The sequence below is a fragment of the Anguilla anguilla genome, chromosome 1 (assembly GCF_013347855.1).
Source record: "Anguilla anguilla isolate fAngAng1 chromosome 1, fAngAng1.pri, whole genome shotgun sequence".
Classification (NCBI taxonomy): Eukaryota; Metazoa; Chordata; class Actinopteri; order Anguilliformes; family Anguillidae; genus Anguilla; species Anguilla anguilla.
Genome location: NC_049201.1, coordinates 37,078,642 through 37,092,657, shown reverse-complemented (window position 1 = coordinate 37,092,657; position 14,016 = coordinate 37,078,642). Strand labels below are relative to the sequence as shown.

The 14,016-nt window shown below is 39.4% G+C and overlaps 1 protein-coding gene across 1 annotated transcript in view; it reads right to left on the bottom strand.

Moving 5' to 3' along the window:
- The window catches only part of LOC118223068 (xanthine dehydrogenase/oxidase-like), a 333,979-nt gene that overhangs the window by 216,251 nt on the left and 103,712 nt on the right, over positions 1–14,016 (bottom strand). The window contains 3 exon segments of the mRNA XM_035409186.1: positions 3,909–4,093; positions 4,312–4,421; positions 5,884–5,977. Coding sequence (XP_035265077.1) covers positions 3,909–4,093; positions 4,312–4,421; positions 5,884–5,977 — 389 coding nt within the window.

Below are 14,016 nucleotides of genomic sequence, written 5' to 3'. Positions count from 1 at the left end.
ATGAAACATTGATATCAGATAATGCAAAGACATGATCACACAATGTGGTACAGTACCTAAATGTGTAATCATTAAGTCTCGTATGTTTTTCTGTACTCTACAGTATGTGATGTTTTCTTGTATGGGGATGGGAAAGCACTTTGGTGCAACTCCTGTTGTTTTTAAATGTGCTATACAAATAAAAGTGACTTGACTTGACATTATAACCATCCACCACATTTGGCAATATTCCAGTTCAGGTCACATCAGTTGCATTAAACACAAACACGACTTGACTTAAACCAATGAATGCTTATGTTACAGTATCCTCATTAGATCCTCATTAACTTATTTAAAGACTCTCAATTTAAAAAAATAATGTATATGACCGAAATATTTTCAGCAGTAAGACTTACATTTGGATGATTAAATCTTATCTGTGTTCAGCAGATTGAAAGAGAGACAGAATCAGCGTGGCCGTTCCTCAGTTAACTTAGTCAAGAAAACAGTATATCAGCTAGGTCTATCAGCAAACATATGCCTTAGCCATGCTCAGAATTTCTCAAGAATAATAATATTTTCCAAGAAATGACAAAAGACATTGATAAAACTTTGCCATGTGCTGTGTTTTTTACTGCTACCACAGACTGAATGTGTAATGCAGCTATAATGAGACAAACATTTGGTTATGCTGAACTATAAAACGCTATTCCAAAAGTAAAATTAGACATATTATACATTGTTAGATAGCTTATTCTGTCACCTATTGGATCAACTAATTGTCAATGAAAGGACTACAGAAGACAACAACACCGTAAACAACATGTGCAGTATTACGCACAGCGATTTTGAAGGTACCCAGGTGTCACGAATGAGCATATATTTCACAAACAGATAGTCCAAGACAATATATGAAGCCAGAACAGAGAGTTTGTGTTTTCAACTCATAATTTGGTTGCAGGAGCACAGAATGTCTGAATTGAGTAATCTAGGCATGCCAGTGTGCTGACCGCTAAGGGCATTGCGCAATTCAGTAGCATACTAAATATGAAGGATGTCTGTTTTCCTCCTTTCTTCCCATTTGTGACGGGTGCTGGAGAAAAGGTCCGCAAGTCGCAAATCTTGAAATGGCGCTAGGAGGCAAAAAAGGTTTTTTCATATTACGAAAGTTAAAGTGTTGAAGAAGTCACTCAATAGAATAAACAACATTTTTAGGGTCACTAAATACTTATAATTTGTCAGCAAAGTCGGCTTGTTTTAGTGATTCTTACAGCCGGGTTTTGGAGGCGTGATGGGGGTGCAGTTTAATTAGCATGTTTGATTTTGTTGGCTATTGTCACTTCGTTTCGGTCAAGCCACCGCCCATAAATAAAGCCGTGTGGTAGTAGCCTATGTTTGTTTACTGTGTGAGGTTGCTACAATGGCGGACGCTCAATCAGTAGGTGAGAGTATAAGCTTTCTAACGATGTTAACATGTCTAATTTTGCTTTTGGAATAGCATTTTATAGGTTAGCGTAACCGAACATTTTCTTACCATGGCATTCGCTCTATATATAGTAGCATTAAAAGACGTTGCACCTAAGGAAACGTCAACGATTTTTCGTAATTCCTTGGAAAATACCATTATTATTGAGGACTTCTGGGCATAGCTAAACCATATGTTTGCTGATAGACCTATCTGACATCGTTTTCTGGAGCAAAACAGAAGCGGATAGAACTGTCATTGATTTACTGTCTCTGTCTCCATCTACTGAACATAGATAAGATTTCATCATTGCTATGTAAGTATTACTGCTCAAAATATTTCGGTTATATACGTTATTTTAGAAATTGAGTGTCTTTAAATAGGTTAGTGGTATTATGTAATGTGGATATTTCACACTGTAATGTAAAAGTTAGTTAGTAGTGTAATAGTTTTTGTGACGCATACAACAGTGATGAGGAGAGTGTTGAAACATTGCCAAAACATGGTGGACGGCTGAAAATTGTTTTCATATCGTCCCATTCCCATACAAGAAAACATAGGAGTGTACAGAGTATAGAAATACATACAAGAGTTAATTATTACACATTTAGGTACTGTGCAGCATTGTGTGACTATATTTTTGCATTATGTTTAAATTATATCTATGTTTCATCTTAAACCTTCATAAGGGGCTCATATGCTTTACAATGAACAAAAAGCATTATATTCCTTTTTGATTCAGATTTTGGATTTGTTTCTGGACCCTTATCTATTTTAGACCAGTGTTAATAATTTTGACATTTTGGGTAGATTTGGAGATGCTGGGTACACTGCTTAGTTTTTGCTTCATAGATCTTTAGTAGTTCTACATATCCACCCTTAGATTTTATGAGCTTGTGGTCAAGAAGTTTTTGATCCAGGACATGTATACTTTAACCCGCAATCTCCCAGTATTTCATTGCGAACTAAAAAAGGAGCAAATTCATTTTAGATTTTTTGCCTTGACCATTGCATTTGTGGCACTTTATTTCTTACAAAATTATGAATATAAAGTAATCTAAGCTAGTATTATAAATGGTACAAATGTATTGCTTCATTTAAGACATTTTTCTAGTCTCTGTGGTGTTCACATCTGGAGTTATAAAGCTTTAAATAGGGTAATCCCTAAATGGGCAAGGATTTACAGGTACTCTAGTGGGGGAGTGGTTGGGGAGGAGTTAACTAGCTATTGTTCCCACCCATTATCTCCCTGTGAGAAGTGTGAAAAGGAGTACCAACATTCAAATAAGCATATCTTCTTCAACTATTTTCAGATTTCAATGTATGACACATTATTTGAAATCTTATAATTTGCACTTTCATGATCTGTAAAAAACTAAAAAATGACCTTGCTCTACTTGAGGACCAAAACACCAGCACCTGTCACATTTTGTAATTGCCATTTGCACTACTATATTGCATGCGCCAGTGAAACTCACTCAGAGAGCACTAGACCTGAAGCATTTGCACTCCTCTGATACACCTGACTGCAAACCACAGTCACATAGCGTATTGCAGCAGGGCTAGTGCAGATTGCAAGGAAAGCTCGTATTGTTGAGAACTGGCAAATCAGGCTACGTTTACACCACCTGGCAAAAGTGATCCAATTCAGATTTTTTGCTCATGTGGCAGAGATCAAAATTTATTTATTTATTTATTTAACCTTTATTTACCCAGGGTAGGTTCGCTGAGCACGGATGCTCTTTTGCAGCAACACCCTGCTTCACACTCATACACATTCACACCTCGGAGCTGCCCAGTACAACCACAATCCTCTATTGTTGGCCACTGAGCAGCTCCACTGTAAAAAAATGTACTATGAACGTGTACCCAGGACACAGCACATGCAATCAGATATTATCAGATCCATTTTGGGCCACATTTATGTGGAAATAAATCCAATAGGAATCACATATCTGCCTGTCATTTAAATGTACAGATCAGAATTTCCCGGTCATTCCTATTTGCACGTCATTCAAAAAGCAACAATCTCATACTTTTTTCGCATTTAAATGATGCGTATCGTATATCATGTGCACAACCACTCTACGCTGGTAATGGTGAATGCTAAAAGAAGTTAAACAGGATGAAGGCCTGTCCAGTGGCGAAAACCAAGGTTACACTCTTTTAAGTATGTGGGGCGAAGGGTCAGAGTGAACAGGGGATGTTTGCCGCGAACCTATGATGCTTCGAAAAGCACCACTTTGAATTATTATGACTTTTGGCTTATTATGACCAACATCTACCCGGAGGTATACTTTCAAATAGTGTGACAATTTTCATGACGTATAATTAACTGAAAACTTTGTTTTAGGTTACTTATGTTTCATTTACATATATGATAATGCAAGGTAAATTACTAATATTTCTTCTATATCCAAAATATGTCGCAAAATGTACTTTTAACAATTTTGTGAAAGCCAACCTGCCAATCAGCTGGTTGCTAGTGTTCTTGGCCAGCACAGTGGTTGGTGCCATGCCTCCATAGCTGAGCCGAAGGTCTTTCACAGTGTTGGTGTCCTCTTCAAACACAACATTCATTCCACAGGTTACTATGGCAATGTCATCGTCCCGACGTTGGGACTGTTTGAAAGCTGAGAAGTACTGGCCCTGGAACAGAACAAGGACCAAAACTTTGGCCAAACATTTTCATAGCACTCATAGCAGTGAAATACCAACAAGTAGAGACACTTAAAAGTGCATTCTAAGAAGTCAGCCCAATGCTCCAGTCCCGTTTTGTTTTCTCTTGGATATAAACAGGAAGGTAATCTAGGCATTTCATAGTGAACTTTACTGCGACATGCCAGTAATCTTGCCAAGTTACTCACCTTCTTTGTGTAAGGGAGCTCTACAGAAAGCAAAATCTCATCTGGTTTCATAGCGGTTCTTCTGTAGCCAGGAAAGAATTTGTCGTCCATCTGAAGAATTCGTTTTCCTCCTAGACCACAAATTCTTATCAGCAATCTCATTATTATTATCTTTTATTATTAGCACTAAAATTCTTATTATTTCAATATTATTGTTATTTCATGCAAATGCCTTCCTGCCTTCGATGTACCATTCTATGTGGTTCCTAGTTACCTGCATTGGCAAATAATTATACCAATAAAGATGTTTATGTGATATCTTTTATTGGTCCCAATGTGTGTATGAGGACAATAATATGGAACCAAAACATTACATTACATAAAAACTGAACAGTGCATGACACTTGATGTCCTTACCTGAAATTGAAACATATGTGTGAAAACAAGGAAAACTTTTCCCATAACACATTCCGTAACATGCTTTACGTCCAGCAATAATCAACTCAGTCAAGCAATAATTTTCTCACTCTGTCAAAAGCAAGAACCAGGGTCAGCTGAGAAGTGGTATTATTTATTATTGCAAGGGCGCTACTACTCTCCAGTATTTGGGGAACATTCTGGAAAGCAGCTAAAAATTTTAGGTTTTCAGAACATTCCCTGGAATTTACAAAAGATTCTCAATATAATGATTAAAATATACCCTATACAGCCTTGAAATATATTTATTGTTCCAAAGGCAGGAAAATTTTCACATCCTAATATTATTTCACAACTTCAACTACTACACAATTTCTCTCATAATCAAGAGGAAATCTACATGAATTTCCAGTTCTCCAACATTCTTGAAATGTTTTGCACTGATAGGTGGCTGATTGGATAACTATTATCCACAAAGTTATGCCTTTCTCCAGTGTAAGGCAATGATATACAGTATAATGCAGCCTGGCTAATTATTTCCCCTCTCTGTCCTTATGCCCCTGGGACCAACACAGTCTGACCAACTTAACTCCTTATGTTGCACAGGGCCGGAGTGGGTTTATTCACTCAAGCATTTTTATGGTGAAATTTTCAATTAGGTCTGGTCACAAGATATACCATTTGAGAGTTAAAACTCACGGTTCTATCTTTATAAACTATTTTACGGTTCAATGTTATAGCGACAACTCTTCCTTGTTTTATAACGTGGGGTAGCGAAACAAGCTTGGGGAGTCCTCACCTTCTATGCGTTTCGGAAATCCATAAAGGTAAAGTCAACGCTTTTATCACAAAGATTCTATGAACTAAATTCAACAGTAATCTTTAGTCTAAAAAACGTGCCAACGCAGATTAGCATTGATAAAATCTCCATTGTTTACTAAGCAGTTCTACTGAGGAATTAACATTTTTGTCTGTTTCGTAATTCCGAAAGTCTTGTATGTACATATTCAGGATTATGCCTGTAGTGAATAAGGTTCAAAAATAGTAACCACTTTATTTTGGGTATGTGATTTTCTGGCTTGCAGTTAAAAAAAGAGGGCAATACAGAACGGGTTAAGGACTAACCTTTTAATCAGTAGAGTAAGCAACAATGCACACAGTACAAAAACTGTTTACCTTTGTTCAGTAGTGTGAGCTTGCAGCCAGCAGCCATGAACATAGGGTTGAGGTCAGAAATGGGACTGGCTGTCATTATGTTTCCACCTATAGCCTAACAACAAAGAACAGCACAGTGAAGACAGAGGCAACATCACCAGGCAATTAACTTTCATCCACAGAAAAATACAACAGAATTACATGCATGTAGCTGCAGGTGCGAAGCATTTATAAATAAGCCTTTTAGAAATGCAATGACTGGAAGTGTCTATATACATCAAACTACACATTTTGTCTGGGGTTGATTTTTAAACTCAATTTGTTTTCCCCTAGTTTTCTATTTTTTTGTATTTATTTACAGTCGAGGCCAAAAGTTTACATACACCTAAGCTAAAGACATTCAAACTAAATTTTTTCACAACTCTACACATTTCATGTTACCATACATTTCCTGTGTTAAGTCAATTAGGGTACCTACTTTATTTCCATAAGAGGTCATTTCAAAATAATATCCAAGAGATTTATTTAAGCTTTTATGTATTATATTAGATTTTCAGTGGGTCAAAAGTTTACATACACTTTGTTAGTATTTGGTGCCATTGCCTTTTAATTGCTTTACTTGAATCAAATGCTTGGGGTGGCTTTCCACAAGCTTCTCACAATACATTGCCTGAATTTTTGCCAATTCCTCCTGACAGAACGGGTGTAAAGGCTGCTTCATACTTTCCGCGTTCCGTGTCCACGGACAGCTGCGGACTTGTACCAGTCGCGTGGCGCGCATGTGGTTCCATTCATACTACAATTGAGAGTCTGCGTCGGTCTGGCGTTCCAGACCGCATGCGCATTTCCCGATCTACACTCCATTCCAGTTCCATTATCACAGAGTGAATGCGTTAGTGAATGCGAAGATAAGAAAATTTTCGGTTACGCTTACCTATAAAACACTATTCCAACAGCAAAATTGGACATGCTATACATCGTTAGAAGGTTTATACTCTCACCTACTGAATAAATGAATTGTCAATCAAGCTAGACTGTACTAAAAAGGGCGACAATGCTGTAAACAACAGGTGTGGTATTACGCACAGCTATTTTTACCCAGGCATCACAAATGCGCGTGTATTTCTCAAACGGATTGTCCAAGACAATATATGACCACACAGTCTCAAAAGGGACATCTCTACGTGTAAAACCAATGGGAAGGTTGTATATTTATTCAATATTTAGTCCCAGATATTGACTGTAGAATGACATGGTATCATTTTTAAAAACTTTGTCTCGTTTATTTTGTTATTCAGTCAGCAGCGTTTTCACTGCTGTATTGCCATATCTTAGGGCTATTGTCAGGTTTATCTTGTTGCTAGGAGGGAATGCGATTTATGAGCGGTGAAAGAATATTTTTATGAATGCCCAGATAGACAATATAAATGTGGGTAACGGCGGATCTCCTCGCACAACTCTCTTCAAAACAAGTGTAAGAGGGAAATCAAACTGGGACCCAGAAAAGGCTGGCATTTGAATGAACCTGCAGGCTGAGACTCATCACTGGACTTCAAAGAACCCAGAGCCGTGTGATAAAACAATAAGTTACTCGGATTTCCCCGGGATGAGCAGGCCATTGGGCCTCTGGAATGTTGCCATCTGGACACACCTAAGATAAGGGGAACTGGTCTCTTTGTCTATGGTTGTGGGGGTATGTGTTGGGGGTCATTAAGGGTCATTAAGATCACCCGGCCCCTGGCAAGATGGTGGGGCAACTGCGCTTAACAGCACCACAGTGCCCTTATGTGGGCCCCTCTGCCATTACACTTTTTTATTTCTTTTCTGGATCTGGACTTTAAACCATCTGTTTATCCTATTTACAAACCCTGGAAAACCGTACAAACCATGCACATGTTTTCATTGTATTATTGTATTATGCCTTATGTAATAATAACATGGATTGCATGTAAAATGGTTAAACAAAAGGGTATTTTCATGACAACTGCACCATAATATTACATCCACTTGACATGTTTGGTATGTACGTATTCAAGATAATTTAAGCAATTGAATGAAATATGTTTCATACCAAATAGAATTTGAAAAAACATAGTTTTAGAAACTCGGGGAAAAACTAACACAATGGAATGTCCTCTCTGGTAATCATCTCATTTTCCCCATTTCCCCACTAATTGTTCTAACAGCAGCCTCCAAATGGTGGGGGCCGAAATTCGAGATTTATGATTCGGCCAGGTTAAGTTATGGTAATGCTGCCTAGACCAAACGCGGGATTTGGCTTAAAAGGAAGGGAGACAAAGCAATCGGGGAAGATCGTAATCGACTTCCCACAGTGCACATACTCTGTGCACTGTGTGTAGACAGACAAGGAAGATCGTAATCGACTTCCCACACTACACAGACTCTGTGTTGTGTGTGTAGATGCACAAGGAAGATCGTAACCGACTTCCCACATTGCACATACGCTGTGCTCTGTGTGTAAATAGACAAGGAAGATCGCAATCGACTTCCCACACTGCGCAGACTCTGTGATTTTGTGTGTAGCTAAACAGGCTGGGTAAGAACTTTTTACTCTGTATTTATGTTTTTAAACCTTATAATTGATTTTGAATTTGAAGCTAATGACCTACCTGCCTGTTAAATAAATTCTTCTTATTTTTAACTTGCGTGGTCTTCATGACTCTAATCCATTTTATCTTCTTTTCAGCCGAAATTCGGCTTAAATACTCAGGGGGACAATTATGACTAGGACCTACTGATCAGGGGTCTAGTACAGCAAACGTCTTTAGTGGGGTTTTCAAGTTAGATAGGCGACCACGATCTGCCCGCTAACGGGATTGGTGGTATTGGTTCTGGTGTTTTGACTTAAGAGGACCCATGGGCTTTGTACGCCGGTTCTTGTCAAATTCGCCTTAAGGAGGCCGATAGATACGCACCGTCCTGGGCTCATAACTATCGATGCACTATCCATGTAAGGAAGGCATGTATTATGGTGGTCAGCCTCCTACCCTCTGGATTCTTCACCGAACTGAGATTTAACAATAGTGCTAAACCCGGGAGCATATATTGAGGAATGATGGCACAAGATAGAGTCGAGTGTAACCACTCCCAAGTTCCACGTATAGTTAAACCCAAATTTTAAATTATAATTCAATATGGAGTCAGATCATCACGAGGGTAAAACCTAGTAACTGTTACGCTTTCTTGCTGTGGTCATGGATATATTTGATGTGTTATTCCGCGCATTTGTGAATATTCTGATGCTCCCATTTGAATATTGACAGTCCGGCGACAGATCAGATATATCTCTGATGACAGCATAGCCCCGTTTGCGAACGGAGAGTAACCAGAATGCTACTGATCGTTTCAGGCCAGTCTTAAGCGGGATATGAAGCAACGCCTTCATATCTAACCCATGGCAACGGAACCAGTGCATTCTTCAGTATAATTGTGCCCTGTTCTTACGAACAGAGGAAAAATAACTAACATCTCCGGTTTTGAATCACACCAGCCAAGGGAAAACACGCGGTGCCTTCCCCTCCAGCTACAAACCCTCATTGGTCTAGCTTTGAGGTGTTTACACAAGCATCCATTAAATTTTGTTATCTGGAGCATGCGCAGTCGGCGCGCTTGCTATGCGTACAGTCCGCACGGTCACAAATTTTGGGCTGCGCGGACGTCCGCATAGGGGTCCGCGTGGACCCTCCGGACATGGGCGGATGACGACATTTACGTCACGCGGACCCTCGCGGACATGCGGACGCGAAAAGTATAGAGACAGAGCTCAATTAAGTCCCGCCCGTCATCGCTCTCCATTGACTTTGTACTGCGTGAAGGTGCCTCCTTGTCACTTTCGTCTGCCTGCGTTAATAAAATTGCAGGTAATAAGTAGCTAACGTTAGCTAAGTTCTAGCTGCCATGTTTAAACTACGGTTAATTTCTGCATCAGTTTCACCAGAAGACCCCCGAGCCAAAGGCAAATACCGTTTTTCAGAGACCATTATAATGTTGTCGCTACACTGAAGTAGCAAGCTAGACTAATGCAGGTAGACATAGGGTGCTAAAATAATCCTTTGACATGCTTAAATCTAATGTTTTTAGCTAGCTACAGGGATTTTGTTAGCGTTTCAGCCCTTTTCCCCTCCGGGGGCATGGTTTTCAGAGTATGACGCGTTGCGCTCTGTCTCTATGAAGCAGCCTTAACTCAGTCAGGTTTTTATGCCTCCTTGCTCGCTGACGCGTCATGCCCATTCAAGCTGGGGGGGCAGGTGCCCCACCAGATTTTTGATGTCTGGATTTTTTATATTTTTATTTTATTACTATTATTTTTAATAATATGTAGTTATGATAATTTTATATTATGAGTCAAACATATTCTTCGAATTATGTCATAGATCATACCTCAAAAAGTCACACACCCCCGTTGCCTATGCTATTGGTTTCTTCCAAAAGTTTCAGGATGAAATTGGTTCGCAACAGCAGGTACGCAGTACGCATGCACACAGCACTCTGTTGCGCATCAATGCTGGAGGAGATTTAGGCTACAGCTTGACGGTGTGTTGTTGAAATAGTTAGTAGAGCATCAATCCCTTTTTCAAATGTGTGAAAATGAAATGCTATTAGTTATACACACTTAATTGCATCTGAAAAATATAGCCATAGTTTGCTTTGCAAGATAGTTGGCTAGTACCAGCTAAAGTAAGTAGCCATCCCTCAATCCGGTTGTTTAGCCTTCTGGCTCGCTAGCTAGTCGTGACTTGTGATATCATAGCATCCTATTTAATACTGGTAAAGGAGAGCTGTGTGAATCTTATGGAAGTGAGCCATGAGCCACTATCACAGGTTATAGTTAGCAAAACACTGAATTCCATTTGATATCTCAAGGTCAAGATGCAGAGGAAAATCTTGTCATTCTTTTAAAAAAAGCACAAATAATTGACATGAAAATCTCTAAATAAATATACAGTATTTACCCTAATATAAAGTGGGAGATTACTGAGCTGATTTAGTGAAGTTTTAAAATAATCCCCCCAAAGTCTTTGAATATGTAAAATTGCAGAAAATTGCATTATTATTTTCTTTTTTTCCTGGGGAAGGACCCCCATGCCCCGCTCTAATTGTGCCCCCCCCCCCCCCCCCAGAATTTTGGCGTGCATGACGCCCCTGCTTGCTCGGACACACTTTTTCAGTTCAGTCCACACATTCTATGGGATTCAGGTCAGGGCTTTATGATGGCCACTTCAATACTTTCACTTTGTCTTTAAGCCATTTTGTTACAACCTTGGAGGTATACTTATGTGACCGAGCCCTCACTACGTTTGACTGGTAGACACACCTCCACTTCCTACTTAGCGTCTTATTATTGAATAATTATTTGCAGCCGATTATACCTAAGGAGTGGTCCGTCAATTATCTCATCTACTAACTCACGTATATATAGCCTGAAAGCATAGTCATAGTCAAGCTAGTTCCTGCTTTGACTTTGGTCCAGGTGCCAACCTTGTTTTTCGCCTCCCAGAGCTGCAACGATTGGCAGATGTAAACGTGACTCCCGTTCGAGGTACACTTGTTTTATTTACTGAAATGTGTTGGTAATCCAGTTGTTAGATCCTTCGCTACTCCAATAGGCTGTTACCAGCGGTAATCCTGGTGGGTGCTTGTGCTACTTCACTCTATTGAAACGTGTACTATTTTATAATTCTAACTAGGTAATTGACCCTGTTTCCATGCTTGATGGCAGACTGCTGTTCCTAGTTTTGCATCGCCATAGGTTGGTTCATTGTGGTTTGTTTACATCTTTTAATGTGGCGCGCTGCGAGTCTCTTGATAGCCATTACGGTAACTACAAATTATAAAGACCATGTAAATCATTCTGTGCCATTGTTATCATTGCAGGGAAACTCCACTGCTGTTTTGCCTTTTTGTGTAGGAGAATAGGAGCAGACGCATAGGCCTATGTCCCAGCAGGCTTTGCATATGAGAAAATAACAACAGTGTGAGATAAATTAGGCGAAATGATGAAACTGCGTAGTTGAAACAATATGTTTTTAGCAGAATGGGCATGTAGGTGAAGGCTGACATGATCACAGACTATAATGCGAAGTAAATGAAGTGATCATGAGCGAGCTTAGTTTCCTTATAAAACGGTATATATAACAGTCTGTATTAAACGTTAGTTGTTGAAGTGGAGGGTTAAATAACGTGTGCAATCTATTGCACTAATGTATTTTTCTCATGTTCAGTGCTAGTAGTTATATTTATGAGTGAATCATGATTTTAAATGTAATGTTTTAATGCGGAGTTGCAGAACGTACATACGTAGTCATTGTTTGTATGTGGCTAGATAGAGAACAGGGCATGAGGTAACATGAATGTAGAAACGTGGCGTTTGCTGATAAGAAGGTTTTGTACAGTAGCCAAGTGAAGAAATATAGTTAGTAGAAATGGCACAGTGGTGAACTGGTGTAGCCTAACTTGTTAATAAAAGGAATACATTTGCCGTCATGAAATGCATATGGGTGGCCGTGAGTGAGTTTTGGTAAAGCAAATATATGGTAAATGGACTGCATTTATATAGCGCTTTTATCCAAAGCGCTTTACAATTGATGCCTCTCATTCGCCAGAGCAGTTAGGGGTTAGGGGTTAGGTGTCTTGCTCAAGGACACTTCGACACGCCCAGGGCGGGGTTTGAACCGGCAACCCTCCGACTGCCAGACAATCGGTCTTACCTCCTGAGCTATGTCGCCCCTTTAATATATAAATATAAGCGTAAGAAAACGTTAGTGTAAAAGAGGAAATCATCTGCCTGAGGGCGAGGCGGGATTCAAGCCTTAAACCGGAGGTTTACCAGTCTGTGACTTCGTTAGTGCAGCACCATGCCATAGCTATGCAATGCGTGAAATATCATTAGCAAACCTGCCAGTGGTTTTAAAGAAGAACACAGGCCAGTAAGCACAGAAGAGCTCCCGTTGAATCCATATGGCTTAGCAATATTGTAGCCGGTTAATAACTGAACGTACAGACGGTACGTCATAATGCATATGGCTTAGCAATATTGTAGCCGGTTAATAACTGAACAGTGAACGGCGGGTAGATATGGTGCAAAAGCAATAATTGATAAGTAGTAGACAATTATTAGTGAGGGTCGAAGCAGGTTAAAGGAGTAACATGGTGGTTGAACGTGACACTTTCCAGTTGTCTTTAGGCAACAACAAAACAAATGTGCATAATTTTTTTATTATTCAGTCATTTCAATGTACTTTAAAACGTATTTTTCTAAGCCTAAATTTCCCACTATAAAAGTTCACCCGAACTGTCTGGGCGTGGTAATGAGAACTGTCAGTTAGCTATGATTGACAGACCGTGCCCCGTTACCATAGCTACCCCCATGATAAGCGCTATTTTTGGGGGACTTTTCACAAGCTAGCTAGCTTAGTAGTATATCAAGTATCGATAGATAGCTAAGATAAGGACGTTGACTTATATCCAATTATAATTTTTGCTATCTAGCTAGCCAAGTTAAGATAAAAGCACAACTATAACGTCCTCATAAAAGCAAACTAGCTAGCTAACGTTATCGATAACATTGCCTTATGAAAGCAAACTACCTAGTTAGCTAACGTTAGCTAGCTAGCTAGCTAGCTAAATGAATATAACCAGAAATAATCTAATAGTCCTTAAAAGGCACTCTAATTTAAGTGAACCTAACGTTAGTGAAATATTTGCATTGTCTTGCCCGTAAGCCAGCGGCGCAAACTATGGGTCTCGAGTTATCCATGGGTTTATGGGGCGTGGAAAGGGGAGTAGTTACTGTGTTCATGAGGCACCAAGTTGAGAACTTTCTCAACCGGTCGAAAATAGGACGATAAATTTAAAACGCATATTTTTCCAAAAATACATAACGGACATATTTAATACTTTACTCACTGTGTTTCTTCAATGCCTCTTGTGCAAATAGCACATAAAACCGAGAAAGTGTGAAAATCACCATGGTACTCCTTTAAAGAAAGGTGTTCCTAGCTGGGCTTGAACCTACGACCCCATGTTCCCAAGACTGTAACCTTGCCCACTAAGCCACAGGCGGACTAGCTGTTTAAACTAGAAATGTTTCAGAGTAAAAAGGTATGGGTATTTTGCGTGTGTATGCACGTTTTT